At 34.8% G+C, this 15,389-nt stretch overlaps 1 protein-coding gene across 10 annotated transcripts in view; it reads right to left on the reverse strand.

Annotated features, from left to right (window-relative positions):
- Positions 1 to 15,389, reverse strand: part of Kdm6a (lysine demethylase 6A) — a 153,068-nt gene that overhangs the window by 16,779 nt on the left and 120,900 nt on the right. For all 10 annotated transcript variants that reach the window (XM_052735771.1, XM_052735677.1, XM_052735085.1 and 7 more), the window contains 7 exons: positions 13,389 to 13,518; positions 9,999 to 10,104; positions 9,201 to 9,406; positions 7,479 to 7,543; positions 7,329 to 7,403; positions 6,757 to 6,905; positions 849 to 963 (listed from right to left, as the gene is read on the reverse strand). In XM_052735771.1, coding sequence (XP_052591731.1) covers positions 849 to 963; positions 6,757 to 6,905; positions 7,329 to 7,403; positions 7,479 to 7,543; positions 9,201 to 9,406; positions 9,999 to 10,104; positions 13,389 to 13,518 — 846 coding nt within the window. The remainder of the gene's footprint in view (positions 1 to 848; positions 964 to 6,756; positions 6,906 to 7,328; positions 7,404 to 7,478; positions 7,544 to 9,200; positions 9,407 to 9,998; positions 10,105 to 13,388; positions 13,519 to 15,389) is intronic.

The following is a 15,389-nucleotide window of genomic DNA, read 5'->3' on the forward strand; positions in this document are numbered from 1 at the left end:
TAGTATAAGAATATGTCTATAATTAGTTTTCAAATTTCATACATACATACTTTCAGTAGCTTCTCCCCCCATATTTAACTGAAATGGGGGCAAAATACCATATGTTAATTATTTGTGTTTTTAACTTATAATTTTCTGATTATATTACTAAATGAAAATACCAGAAGCTTGCATAATTGAGTGCCTTTTAGGAAAAAAAAAAGAACATAGTTCTAACTAGAGAGATTAAATTTAAATCAATTAAAAAGCATTCAAAGAACTCTTTAAGACATAACACATAAATAAAGGATGGCTATTTCTAGTTTCTTAAAGAAATGAAAGGATCCACTATGCATTTTCTTTGATTAGAAAAGCAAAACCTGAAGCAGTTAATTAAATTTTACAAAAAGCCTTTATAGGAAAAGTTGCCAGTTTTAAAAAGAATTTATATCATGATGACATGGCAAAGAGTATTATGTTCAAGCTTGAGTTATTCCTAATGATAAGTATGTTTACTTACAGAATTTCTTTCACTTTTTAAAAACATTGACGAAATATTTTTTTCTTAGAATATATGCCTGCTAAATAAGTACTTTAATGTATCATTTAAAAAAATGAAACCAATAACTGAAAATTCCTAACCTCTAAACTCATGCCTACTACTGTATTTCAGAGTGGTTTCATGATACCTTTACTGTAAGTTTTCTCATAACATAAAATAATAGGTTTGGAATCACTTAACACGAATTTTCCCATTAAACGGCAACTAAAAGCTGACTATATGTCCACATTAGGCTATCCAGTTTGGTAAGTTGTAGTTACTGTTTTATAATAATTATGTTTAAATAAAATTCAGTTTAGAAACCTACTTTTCACAGAAGTCATTCAGAACACCCCAGTAACCTTCAGGAACAACAAACCATTCACAGTCACCTGGGCCAATATTTATATTAACTGAACAGAAGTTATTATTTTCTTGATGACCTAAAGGATGAAAAGAAAAATAAATCAACATAATATTGATTCTATAATGTGTCTTTAGACATGAAACCTTTCAAATGTTAAAGATTCAGTTTTTTTATGGTGTTGAGTATGGCTTTATGACTGAATTTGGTCAACTACTCCTAACTTATTCAGTAAGGGCTAACATGGAAGGCAAAGTAGAGTTTAGGCTCTGATAGGTTGCTGGCTCAGTTGTAACATTAACCAAGGAAGCTGTTAAAACATTTTCAGCTCACTTTCCTTATATATAAGTGCTGTGGGATGGTCTGTATGTCAAATGTGTTGCTGATTGGTCAATGAATAAATCACTGATTGGCAGTGGCCAGGCAGGAAGTATAGGCGGGACTAACAGAGGAAAATTGAGAGAACAGGAAGCTGGAGAGGGAGACACTGCCAGCCGCCATCAGGATAAGGAAGATGTAAAGTACCGGTAAGCCACAAGCCACGTGGCAAGGTATAGATTAATAGAAATGGATTAATTTAAGCTGTAAGAACAGTTAGCAAGAAGCCTGTCACGGCCATACAGTTTGTAACCAATATAAGTCTCTGTGTTTATTTGATCGGGTTTAAGCGGCTTGGGACTGGCGGGTGAGAGAGATTTGTCCTGACTGTGAGCCAGGCAGGAAAACTCTAGCAACAAATGGCGTCCAACGTGGTGGCAAGAGTTTCCACCTAAAACCTGAAAAAAAAAAGATTCTAAAACGGAGCTAAAAACAGCTTCCTAATTGTCTCTCTCAAATGAGCGGCAGCTGCCGGTTTGAGCTACTGGCGGGTTGCTGGCGTGCGCGCTCGACCTGCAGTATGGTGGGAATGAGGCCTCTGCAAGTGGCACATTAAGCTACATTGTGGATTTAGCCTTTGCTAGTACAAAACAAAAAAAGAGGTTTCTGGGTTACACGCTGCTTGGATAAAAGCATAGACCCACGATAGCTCCCAGAGCTGGTGGTAAAGTACCACGCCATGTTGGGAAGCTGCGGTGGGCGGAGCCAGCAGCCACAGCTGCTGCAGCTTAAAGCAATAGATTCACAATAAGACAGATTCAGATGTAATAGTTTAAAATGTGTGTAAAATATACGTAGGCTTGAAAGAGACAAAAAAAGGTGATATATACAGTATAGAAACAAATACATGGTTTTAAAAAATAAAGTCTTTAAAGAGACAGTAAAAGTAATATAAAAAATAAGCCACGTAGAGATGACTATTACACAGAGAGTCTAGATTGTGTTGTCTTTGGGATTCTTAACTACAGAGAGATGTTTGATTGTAAAGGAAGCTGAGTTAAACCAGTACGTATATTTTAAAGATACTTTGACTTCAAAATTTGGATGTAAGGATATGTTGCTTTGGAAAAGAGTCTCTTTTGTTTCCACAGAAAGCAAGAGGCTATGGATTTGTTCCAGAGTAAGATACATCAGGTTTGACCAGCCAAGACCCCCTGAAAGGTCTCCGATGACACCATGGCCCAGATGATCCAACATCCAGAACCGTTTCAAGACAACTGGCTCAGATGATACAGCCTCACGGACTACTCCATGATCCTAAAATTTTCTTTGTTTCCCAAGAAGATACAGCGCCCCCCTCCAGCAGGAAGTAGTAAGAGAAGCTACGCCCAAATTCCCAAATATACCAAGCTGACTTTGGAGATGTGTAAAGGTTAAAAACTTCCTTTTTAAGAAAAGAAAAGGGGAGGTGCTGTGGGATGGTCTGTATGTCAAATGTGTTGCTGATTGGTCAATGAATAAATCACTGATTGGCAGTGGCCAGGCAGGAAGTATAGGCGGGACTAACAGAGGAAAATTGAGAGAACAGGAAGCTGGAGAGGGAGACACTGCCAGCCGCCATCAGGATAAGGAAGATGTAAAGTACCGGTAAGCCACAAGCCACGTGGCAAGGTATAGATTAATAGAAATGGATTAATTTAAGCTGTAAGAACAGTTAGCAAGAAGCCTGCCACGGCCATACAGTTTGTAACCAATATAAGTCTCTGTGTTTATTTGATCGGGTTTAAGCGGCTTGGGACTGGCGGGTGAGAGAGATTTGTCCTGACTGTGAGCCAGGCAGGAAAACTCTAGCAACATATAAGAATAAATATTAACAATTTCTATATAATTGTTATTTTGAAGATGAATAAAATAATGATTAGAATTGTGTCTAATAAACAATATATATTAGTTATAGATGCTATTACTTTTTTTCTTTTTCATTGTGAACAAAGCCTGGTTTTAAAAACATAGCTACAGGCTAGAGAGATGGCTTGGAAGGTTAAGAGTCTATGCTGCTCTTGCAGAGGACATTTGAACTTAGAAACCACATCATGTGGCTCCAAGGGGATCTGGCACCTCTGGCCTCCATGGGCACTTGCACTCATGTGCATATACATACCCACACAATTAAAAATAATAAAACAAATCCTTAAAGAATAATAAAAACTAAAACAGCTACTCTCAAGGACTGGTGCCAGCAAAAAAAATGGCAAAATAGATCTTCCTCCTCTCTCCATACATGAAGATCAACTGTATCAGAACTCAGGGAGATAAACATAGGTTTACTGCCATGAAATAAATACTTGAACAAAAGAAAGGCATAAGTTAAAGCTAGTAGACATTTGTAGTATAGTACTTTATATCTTGCCTTTCCTGCATTGCTGGCTAAGTGATGAACTTAAAAGACTTAAAATTTGTATTTCTGGTGTCCTGGTCCCTGTTTATTCTAGATGGAAGAAAGTAAACTTAGTTTCCAAGGAATTATACTTTATTTTCACCTACCTGAGGATTCTACCAAAGAACTGAGGCAAAGGCTTATTGTTTCATCTAACTCAGGGCAAGCAATATAATGGTACTTGGAGTTATTATAAGTAGATTATTTGGAGATGCCCTATAGTATGCATTCTAAATAAAAATGAGCTCTACTCACAGTCATAGCTACTAAAACCTGAATCATCTATATAAAATTCTTTAAGAGTAAAGCCTGAGCACAACCTTGTAGCTTAAAATATATATGCCTGATTGTAAAGTAAGCTAAAACAGCTAACACTTGTATTAATGTAACACTAGAACAATTATTTGTACAAAGACACACAAATTGATTTTCTTATATTATACTGATTAAACTATATACATTTCTTGTAAGACCATGCCATCTAATACCAAAAACTCTTTAAAATGTGAGTTGGAAGTGGTAGCAATTGCTTAGTATACACTGGATTTCAAATACTTGGTATGAAAAAATTGTGAAACATCTTTGTAATTTTGTATTGATTATATATGTTTATATTTTGAATATTATAGGGCAAAATTAACTTCAATTACTTTTTCTACTTTAATGGATCAAAATGACTTCTAAAATTATTATAATTTGCATTATATTTCTATTGGACACCACTACCTAAAAAGAATTTTTCAGATAATTCCTTTGAGAGAATGGGAGAAAAACCGTTACCAATGACATATCATATAGTGGATTACTATGTAGAAATCTATAAAGAACCAAAAATATTAAACTCCTCTTCTTCCTCATCCAATAAATGGGCTAATGAACTAAGGTTTCAAAGGAAGGAATATAAATAGCAAATAAATATTTGAAAAAGTGCTCAGCATCCTCAGACATCAGGAAAATGCAAAATTAAAAGTGCTTTGAAATTGCTGTCTCTAAACCCAAACAGAATGAGTATCACCAAAACAAAGGAAAAAAGTCCTGGTGAGGATGTAGGGAAAAGAGGAACCGTTATACACTTCTGGTGGCAACGTAAAACAATGTGGCCACTATGGAAATCAGAATAAAAATTCCTCAAAAACTTTACAAGCACAACTTCTGTATGATACAATTTAAGCCAAGATAACACACAAATAGTAATGTTCATGCTGAATGTCACACTGTTCAGAATAGCCTAAACATGAAACTATCCTAGATTAATGAAATAAAAGAAACTGTGGTACACATACATAACCTGAATTTTACTCAGATGTAAGAAGAATGAAATTACAACACTTACAGGAAAATAGATGGAATCGGAGATTACTATGCTACATGGCGTGGGCAGGCTTAAGAAAGACCAGTATCATATTTTCTCTCATGTACGGAATCTATTTTTAAACTAATATTAAAAATGATTTAAAGAAGATGGCAAAATGTTAAAGATTTCTAGTGTAGGTACTTAGTGTATTTTTCAGAGCCTTTTGATGTCCCCCACCAAATAAAAATGTACAAGTGGAGGGATGGGGCATGGGAATCCAGCGTGGAGTGAGATGGCTCAGCACATAAAAATATTTGCTATTAATCAAGCAGAACAACCAGAGTTCAATCCTCTAGATTCACATGGTAAAAGGACAGAAACTGACTCTGGCAAGTTATCTTTTGACTTCTACATGTGTGCTATGGCACATACATGCAGGTTTGTGCAAGCATATGTTGGCATACACAATAAATGTAATAAAATATTCAAAAAATATTCATAACAGTATAGGCACAAGTGACAAATATTCTTCATTTTTGTTCTTTCCTACGATTTATAATGAAAGATTCTTTTCAACTAGGGCGTATTACTTGCAGAAAATAGTTCAAATTGGATGGTTTTCAAAGTAGAATCAATCTGATACTAAAGACTAAAGAAAACCAGTATTTAGATTGCTCCCTAATATTTATATTGCTGTCTAATGATGGAGCAGAAAGTAGAACATGGTTCTCTTGCCATTCATGCCAGAATTTTTTGTCCTTTATCAAACTATGTCTAGTATACAGAATTAGGTGTCAAATGACATAAGACTAAAGCTACAATCAATGGTTCTAATATTGGCTGTACATAAGATTCCCCCCCCCCCCCCCCCCAGGGAACAATTTGTGTTGTTTGTTGGTTTAATAACACTCATTCTTAGATCTTAGATCTCCAAAGATCAATTATATATTCTACAAAGGAGATTCATCTGGACAGCCAGAGATAGGAAGTAATAATCTCTTAGAAGAAACATGGTCCTATTTTGAAATGGTTCTTAAGCTATGGTTCATTAAGGTGGCAAAGAAAGGAAGCACTCTGGATTTTAAGCTATGTTTACTTCAAGTAAAAGACTGAAACATATAACAGAGATATGCAACCTATAGGTACTTTATTTCTTATGAGTACTGTACTTATGAGTATCTGTACTAATTCACTGATGCTAGGATTATAGTGATTGCTAAATATTTCAAAACATTACTCTGAAATTTCATGTCAATCCATGGGCTCCGAAGAAGATACTATATTAGTGATAGAAACACAAGAGCTGAAAATTAAATCACTTGACATGAAGAAAACAATTCAAAGAAAGGAGATGACTGGCAAAACCTAGAAATTGCTTTTGAAACTTGGTTGCAACCTAACCAGAGGATTATACCACAGTTTCTTTTTAAAACTAAACAGAATGGAATAGAAATGGAAAATGTACTTTTCAAGTGAAGTTGTTCATATATACAAGATATGCACTAGGCCATGAAATAAAATAAGTACATCAATTTATGAGTGTGATTTAAAAAACGGTTAGGAAACACTGTACCCCTGCCATTCTTAGAAGTATGCAGGAACAACAGTTGTTGGGTTACAGGATGCTCTAATGAACTTTTTAAGAACAAAATATTAGTATTAGATTTGAAAGACATCAAAGGGAAAAAATCTTGACCTAAGTCCTGTTAAAAGCATCAAATCTTATAAGAAGAATAATCCTTTTAGTTCTATTCATTTTAAATGGAAAAGATTCTGATTCCCTTTACATGTTTCATCTTTTATGATATATTAATAAAATTTACCTGGTGTTCTGCTTCCCGGAACTTTCATGTATAGCTGAACTGTGTTCATGCCCAGTATAGTATGACCAACATGACTTAGAAGATTTCCTGCTGATACAACACGCACAAAAGCAGGAAGTTTAGTCAGCTCATGTAGCTGAAGCTTCCACCTATAAAGAAAAAAAGAGTAAAGCCCTGCTATAAATATTTGTGGAAGTTATATATTTCTTCAAAGCTCTTACATTCCAATCAGAAAAACAAATCCAAAAGTACTTTAATTTCACATAAGAAACAATGGAATGTCTAAATTAACTTTCCAATGAAAAACAGTATTAAAATTATAGACCTAGAACATAAATGAAAAATTAACTACCATAAAGTTAGGGTATTAGTTTAAAAGAAAAGCATATAACAGTCTTAAGTTAAAAAAAATAATTTAACTGTAAAGTCTAGTAAAATTATTTAGTTTCATCTCATGTAAATTTAGAAAAATTATAATGATAAGGAATAAAATAGAAGAAATTGTAAACAATTCTCAATCAGAAAAAGGACATTTCTTTGGATCAGTTCACAGAACTATTACAAGTACTTACTTTTTGTCATCAGACAGGTCAATGTTGGTCCCAAACTTAATGGTTTTAAAGGGTCCTTTTCGCCTTTTCCCAGAACTTAAAAAGAAAGATGAAAAATTATCAGCACATCTCTTAAACAGAAATATTAAATGGAAATGAAAAATGACTTACTTATCTGATGATGTAGATTCATTATCAGAGTGGTCTTTATGGTGACTTCTTTTCTCATTTTCTTCCTAAAAATTAGTAAAAGGCATTTTAGCTTAGTATTGCACATATCTGGTGAATCTTTCCTCCATACCACTAAACTACAAATTCTCATACTAGCTCCATTTGCAAGGAGAGAAAAATGATGTAATTCACTGTAACTCAATGCAACTTGTAGGACAGATTCCATTAAATGGATTTCCTTTGTAGGACTGTAGAAAAGGACAGTGGAACTGGCTAGTTTATGTCAATCTGACATAAGCTAGAGTTATCTAGAAGGAGGGAACCTCAACTGAGAAAATATTTCTGTAAGATCAGGCTGTGGGATGTTTTCTTAATTACTGATTAATAGGGGAAGGCCCAGCCATAGTGGGTGGTGCCATCCCTGGGCTGGTGGTCCTGAGTTCTATAAGAAAGCAGGCTGAGCAAGCCATGAGGAACAAGTCAGTAAGCAGCACCCCTCCATGGCTTCTGCATCAGCTCCTACCTTCAGGTTCCTGACCTGTTTGAGTTCCTGTCCTGATTTCCTTTGGTAATGAACAGTGGTATGGAAGTGTAAGCCAAATGAACCCTTTCCTCCCCAAGATGTTTTTGTCATGGTGTTTCATCACAGCAATAGAAACTCTACCTAAGACAGTAACCCAAATATATAATTTCATGTAAAAATGTTGTCTGGACTGAAAATGTGAACTCAGAGAAACATTTTAAATTTTTTTTTTTTTTTTTTTTTTTGGTTTTTTGAGACAGGGTTTCTCTGTGTAGCTTTGCGCCTTTCCTGGAACTCACTCAGTAGCCCTGGCTGGCCTCGAACTCACAAAGATCCACACGGCTCTGCCTCCCGAGTGCTGGGATTAAAGGCATGCACCACCACCACCTGGCTAATATTTTTAAAGAGATAAGCAAATCTAGTAAATTAAATTTCCTGTGCAGGATATGTGAAGAAACAACTCAGCACAAAGCAATAGTAGAGTAATATTTTAAAGAACTCACTTTTGTGGATGTTTTATCTCCATTTTTGTGGTAAAACTCATAAAGTTCCCATTAAAATACATGATTTTAGTAATGTTTCAATTAGATAAGACCTATATGGGGCTATTAATAATAACTTTGATTACTTTTAAGTTTTAGATTTTTAAAATTTCTATATATGTTGAAATGATTCCTCTCTATTTCTACCCCTTCCTCAGCACTCTTTAGTGAACTAAGACTGGAAGGAAGAACAATAATACTTCCTGAAAGAGTTGTCTACCTGATCTGGCAGAAGAGAAAAAATAAATCCAAGTGCACGAGATGAAAAATTCTTCAAACATAAAGCAAACTCAAGACAGGTGTAGCCCCCAAATCAGTAATTCTCAATAAGGAGCAATTTTATCTTCCAGGAAATGTGGCATGTCTATTAAGTGTTTTTGGGAAGACACAGATGCTGCTTAATATCCTATAACACACACAACAGTCCCCACAGTACTTTAGTTAAGATAAATATCCCAGATAACCTGGAAAACATCTTACTACACAGTAATTTCCTCTCTGAAGAATATTTACTGAATCAACTCATAGGTTTGCTTAAAATAAACACTTACAAGGTGTTTTATGTAAGATAATATAATCTGATATTTACTTTCAAAACTACAAAATGAAATAATTTTTAAATCTCTAAAAAATCATCTCTAGGAAGCAAACACTTACTCTCAATGATTCTTGGAATGAGGAGGCTTGGTACTGAGCATATTTCGCAATTGTAGTATGAGATCTATTACTTTCACAATGCCAGATTTTCTTGGTTCCAGTAGGGTCCCAGTTTTCATCAGCTGGTTGTAACAACTGTGTCCTCACTTCTACCATATGTTCATTGTTAGCTTCCACCAAAGTTTTAGTAGAGAAAAGTCCCAGGTCTTTATTATAAGTAAGCCACAAATAAATAAAAGAAGTCAGCAAAAACAAAACAGAAATGTATCCACCACGCCCCCCTTTTTTTTAAAAAAAAAGAGAAAACATTTTATAGCAATATATCCACTCCCCTAAAAACTGATCAGGTCGTCTATATACTTTGAAGGCCTGGGCATAATACCCAATGCTCATGTTATTCCAACAAAGAAAGAGTCAAGACTTTCTTGTACTGAATATCATAGGGGCTAGCAAATACCAATAGGGCTATAGTACAGTATTTGATGAGTATACCAAATTTCAGTTACATTTTATATTCAAAATTTTCCTAGTAGTAAACATAAGCCACTATTATACAATCAGATAAAAATAAAAGCTAAATTAAAAAACTACTCCTAAATTGCCAGCAATCAATACCATCACCATTATTCATTCCAATCTGGACTTCAAGTAAAAATAATCAAGCTCCCCATCCATATTAGAATGGAAATACATGTACATGTAAGTGGTGGTAGGTGATAACAAAACTCTCTACTGATGCTTTAAAAGGTTAAAAGACAGCATATATAGAATACAATTTTCTTTTTACTCAAAGCGTACCTAATTTAAGAGCTCCAGCAAGGCCACGTATTACTGTAACAGGGTTGTTTGGATTTGTACAAAATTGATGTAATGGGGGAAAGAAAGCATCACGTTTATTTTCCAACTGTAAATTAAAATTAAAATATGTGGTTAGATCTCAGGAAAACACAGTTTTTAACTTAAATATTATGCCTCAGATTCACTGCCTATCAATCTAAATATTTTATTTCATGTGTTCATATTTCTTTTCTATCTTCTAGTATTTTTGCATTTTGATTTTAATTATGACTAGATAGTAGATAACCACATATATTTTTGTGTACTACATGTTGAACAAATTATGTAGCAGAAATTACATTTAAATTCCAAAACCAAAATGCTTTAAATGCTATGAAATATTAAAAAGGAAGAAAAACAAGGAACAGGAGTGGGTAGGTAGGGAGAATAGCTCATTGGTAGAGAGTTTGCTTAGCTGCCATAAGGCCTTCAGTACAGCATCACTGAGAGCAAGAAAGCACAAAGTATGGGCTGGGCTGTAGGTTCATGATAGAGTGTTTGTCTGACATCAAGGGGGCTCTAGGTTTTATCTAGGTTTATTCAATACTGCCCCTATTGAAAAACCATAAAACTAAAAGAATTAAAAGATCCTATATAGAAGCTGAGAGTGGTAGCAGTCACCTTTAATCCCAGTACTCAGTAGGCAGAAGTAGGCATATGTCTGAGTTCCAGGTCAGCTAGAGCGACAGAATGAGTTCCTTTGACCAAAAATAAAATTGGTTTTGCTTGGAGATATGGCTCAGTGGTTATGAGCACTTATTGCTCTTACAGAGGAAGGATCTGATTTTGATTCCCAGCTCTGTGGCTCACCTGTAACTCCAGCTCCTGGGGACACCTATACTCAAATGTACCTAATCTCTCATTCACATAATTAAAAATAAGAAAAACAAATCTTAAAAAGATTCTGGGGCTAGAGAGATGGCTCAGCGGTTAAGAGCACTGGCTGTTCTTCCAGAGGTTCTGAATTCAATTCCCAGCAACCACATGGTGGCTCACAACCATCTGTACTGAGATCTGGTGCCCTCTTCTGGTCATGCAGACAGAGTACTGCATACAAAATAAACAAACAAATAAATGAACGAATAAATAAAAAAATAAATAAAAAAATAAATAAATAAATAAATAAATAAATAAATAACTCTTTTTAAGAAAAAAAGATTCTGTATGATTTCACACGTTCTTCATGTAACATTATTCCTGCAGACATTCAGAGTACTGCACACATAAAAGATAGATAGATAGATAGATAGATAGATAGATAGATAGATAGATAGATAGATGGATGGATAGATAGATGGATAGAGCTTTAAAAGAAAAAAGATTCTATATGATTTCATATGTTCTTGATGTAACATTATTCCTGAACACAGGTAAATAAATTATTAGGCAAGATTGGAAGTTGCTAAAGGGTAGAGTATGCAACTCAATGGTATACTACTTAAAGAGCCTAGGATTCATCCCTAGCAGGAAAAAACCAAGCAACAAATGAAACAATTATTGAGGGAAGAGACACAGCTTGGTGGTAAAATTAGTAAAATTAGCATTAGTATGTGCAAAACACTAAGTCTAACACTAGCACCATCACCCAAGTTAATTGACTGATCAATTATCCTGCCATGGGGATTAATCTTGAGGGCATGATTTAAAAAAAAATAAGCTAGTCATATAAAGTAGTGAAATTCATGAAAACAGAATTGTGATCGTCAGATCTTAAGGGGATGGGGAAAAGAGATGTTCATGGGTAGACACTCCGGCAGATAAGCTCTCAAGATAGGTTGTACAACAACATGAGTATGTTTAACACTACTTAATTATATATATACTCAGAAAGGGTTGAGATGGTGAATTTTGTCATATGCTTAAAAACTCAGAGTGAAGAAATCAAAATTTCTCAAACAAATTCAAGAATCATTTTCAAAGATGTAAGACCATCCTACTGTGAATATATTGCTCTACATGCTGTGAATATGTTGCTCTGATTGGTTGATGAGTAAAATGCTGAATGGCCAGTAGCCAGGCAGGAAGTATAGGCAGGATAAGCAGACAAGGCAAAATCTGGGAAGAGGAAGGCAGCATCAGGAGTCATGCCAGCCAGACACAGAGGAAGCAAGATGACAAGGCAGAACTGAGAAAAGGTACCAAGCCATGTGGCTAAACACAGATAAGAATTACAGTTTAATTTAAGTGTAAGAGCTAGTCAGTAATAAGCCTGAGCTAATGGCTGAACAGTTATAAATAATATAAGCTGAGTGATTATTTTGTAAGCGGGCCATGAGACTGCAGGGGCCTGGCAGGACCAGAAAAACCTTCTGACTACACCATCCAAACTATATCACCATAACTTTATATGTATTTAATTTTTTTTTCTTTCACTTGGGAAGGCAGAAGGAAGAAGTTAATATAGTAGCAGCAGGATTTATTTGTGAAAAACACAATTAAGAATTGCTTTTATTCAACTTTTAACTTATCAGATGCTTTAATTCCTATGAAATAAGACTGATAGTTTTAAATATGTTAAATAGCTTACAAAGATTTTGTGACATGTATCCACCTATTATCATATTCTTTTTTTTTTTAATCTAGGCATGCCGGCTTTAAAAATTAATTTTTATTTCATGTATATGAATGTTGTGCCTCTGTGTGCCTGGGACACATGGAGGCCAGAAGAGGCCATTAGATCTCCTGCAACTGGAGTTAAGGATGGTTGAGACATCATGTGGCTATAGGTAACTGAACCTGGGTCTTCTAGAACAGTAACAAGTGCTCTTAGCTGCTGAGCCATCTCTCCAGCTCCAATGACCACATTTTTAAAATACTTTTTTTTTTATTTTGCTTTTCTTTCTTTGAAGGTATTTCTTTTATTATATGTATGAAACAGAATGAATGTTAAGGTTCATTACAATTGGTAGATTTAAAACCCAGTTTACCTTTAAAAAAAAAAAAAGGTTAAATAGTTCCAAGTAGTAGTACTGCTCGAAATTAAGGCAGAGAAAGTATTTTTCACTTATTCTAATACAGCCTATAATCACAGAGAAACTATGGGAATAGTAGCAATGTTGTAGAGTACTTGCCCAGAATGTGCAAAGCCCTGAGTTTACTCTCCAGCACAGGAAACAACAACAAACAAAAACACAATTTCCTAATATAATCAAGTTAATAGCTGAGAAGGTATTTGTAAAATATCATAAAATATTTTTCAATACATCTTATTTTGTTGCCAAATAGTCACACCACTGCTGATAACTGTAATATTTGCTAAAGGGTATCCATGTTGACCTAAAAGATTTTTACAAAAGACAAATAGAAGTAAACATTGGTTTGGCTGATATCTTTCAGTCAATTCGGACTCACATAAATACTAGGTGTAGGTGGATTCAACTTGTCCTTTGGCAAGGGAGGGTATGGTGAAGATGGTGGTCTTGGAGGCGGACATTTATCCAACAAAATGCTACTGTTAGACAGGCCATTTTTACCTAGATTCCTTTAAAAGTAACAAGAAAGAGGAAAAAAAAAATCAGCTTTACATTTACATAGAAGGCAAAATATTCTAAATTAACTTCTAATTAAATGAACAGGCATTTTCAAAAATCCATGAATTTTGGATCCAGCTGGAACAAGAAAAATTTTTTCAGCAAATAATTATTTTGATTCCTGCACTGAAGAAAACTAAAAGCACAACATGTGGAGCATAGAAAAATTTCCTATTTTGTTTGTGATTTCTTTATCTGAAGAACAAGTATGAGTTGTAATTTCCTTTCTATCATCACAACCTTTCCCATTCAGTTAACACATTAGCTTAACTAAGAAAAAAATGCAAATATGTCATATTAGTAGTTTCTTACTGTGTCTCAAAAATTATCTGCCTATTAACAGCAAGTCTGAAACAGAAATTTCTCTGAAATAGCTGATATACACAGTCATCTATATAAGTGACAATAAACATTTTCTAAAGTACATTTATCAGTCTTAATGCTGTAGACAGATATCAGATATTCATGTTATCTTCTGAACACTGTTTTAGAACACCTCAAGCCAGATATCATGAAAATTTATCATAATAATGCAAAGTAGACAGAAAAGGAAAAAAAGTTATGAAATAAGATGGCAATGGAGAGGATGTCATTTTAAATAGTTCTTTCCCCCATTTGGAAACAACCACATTTAGCAGAGAAATGATGGTAAAGTGTTCTGTGAGTGAACCACCTATTCTTCAAATCTTCTCTTAAAAAGCTCCTAAACCATAGACCCCAGGTCTTTTAATGCCATGCCTGTGTGACTTTCACCTCTGAGTTCTGGGAGCCTTAACCAAATACCCCATTACTTGAAATCAAGACTTTTTTTCTCTAAGCTTCAGAAGATTGATCTCAAACTTAAAGAAGTGATTTCCTACCTCATCATTAACAAATTTGTGCCTAGACTGGTTGAAATAACCCAAGCCCACCCCAGGGATTGATAAGCATTTTGGTGCATCTAGCTACTTATAACATCATGTATCTGTAATGAGGTAAAATTGCCTTTATAAATTAAGTTTAATACGAAACTATTAGAATGTACTCAAGTGAATGTCCTAAAGTCCCCACTGGCATCAAAAAATGAGATGGAAGAGTATCATCCTTAATACATTAAGAAATACAATCAACTAGGCACCCCATAGCATACAATTTTAATAACAAAAACTGCTCTTTCACATTGCTCATAACTTGTGGGCCATAATATAGCTCCAGAAAACTCCCTTTTAAAATGACACCTCAGTTTCTCCCTATTTTTATTTTGCTGTTGCTGTTAAGGAAATGTCCTGAGTAGATAGAGAGTGGACAAGACCCTGCTTTAGCAGAGTAGAAGCAAAACTAGGAAAGGAGGACAGAGATCAGATTAGCCAAGGGAGAGGCAGACAGAAGACAAACATTTTGGAAATGTACCAAGGCACTGGGTCTCCATAGTCAGCTATGGCTATTGACCTGGACACTTAAAGGGGTCCAATGTTGAAGTGAATGATAGTAACTTGTAGACAAAAAGAATAATACCTCTAAATTTAAAATTTCTAAAGAAACAAACTTTAGAAATTCAAGAACCCTACCATATGATTTAAAAAATCTTAATTTAGAGATCTAATGTATCAAATACTGACATGAGAAAGAAAATTTCATTTAGGATTGGCCAGGTATGGTGAAGCACACCTTTAATCCCAGCACTTAGATGGCAGAGGCAGGGCAGCCTGGTATGCAGAGTGAGTTCAAGGCTAGAAAGAGCCTGCTCATGCCTCCCCTACCTCTGCCCCCCAAAACAGTTAAGATTAATGACAGTAGTTGTCATGTTGTAGGCCACTCAGGAAAATGATATCAGCAAGGTGGG

This window comes from Peromyscus californicus, unplaced genomic scaffold, assembly GCF_007827085.1.
Source record: "Peromyscus californicus insignis strain IS unplaced genomic scaffold, ASM782708v3 Scaffold_10__1_contigs__length_136768540, whole genome shotgun sequence".
NCBI lineage: Eukaryota > Metazoa > Chordata > Mammalia > Rodentia > Cricetidae > Peromyscus > Peromyscus californicus.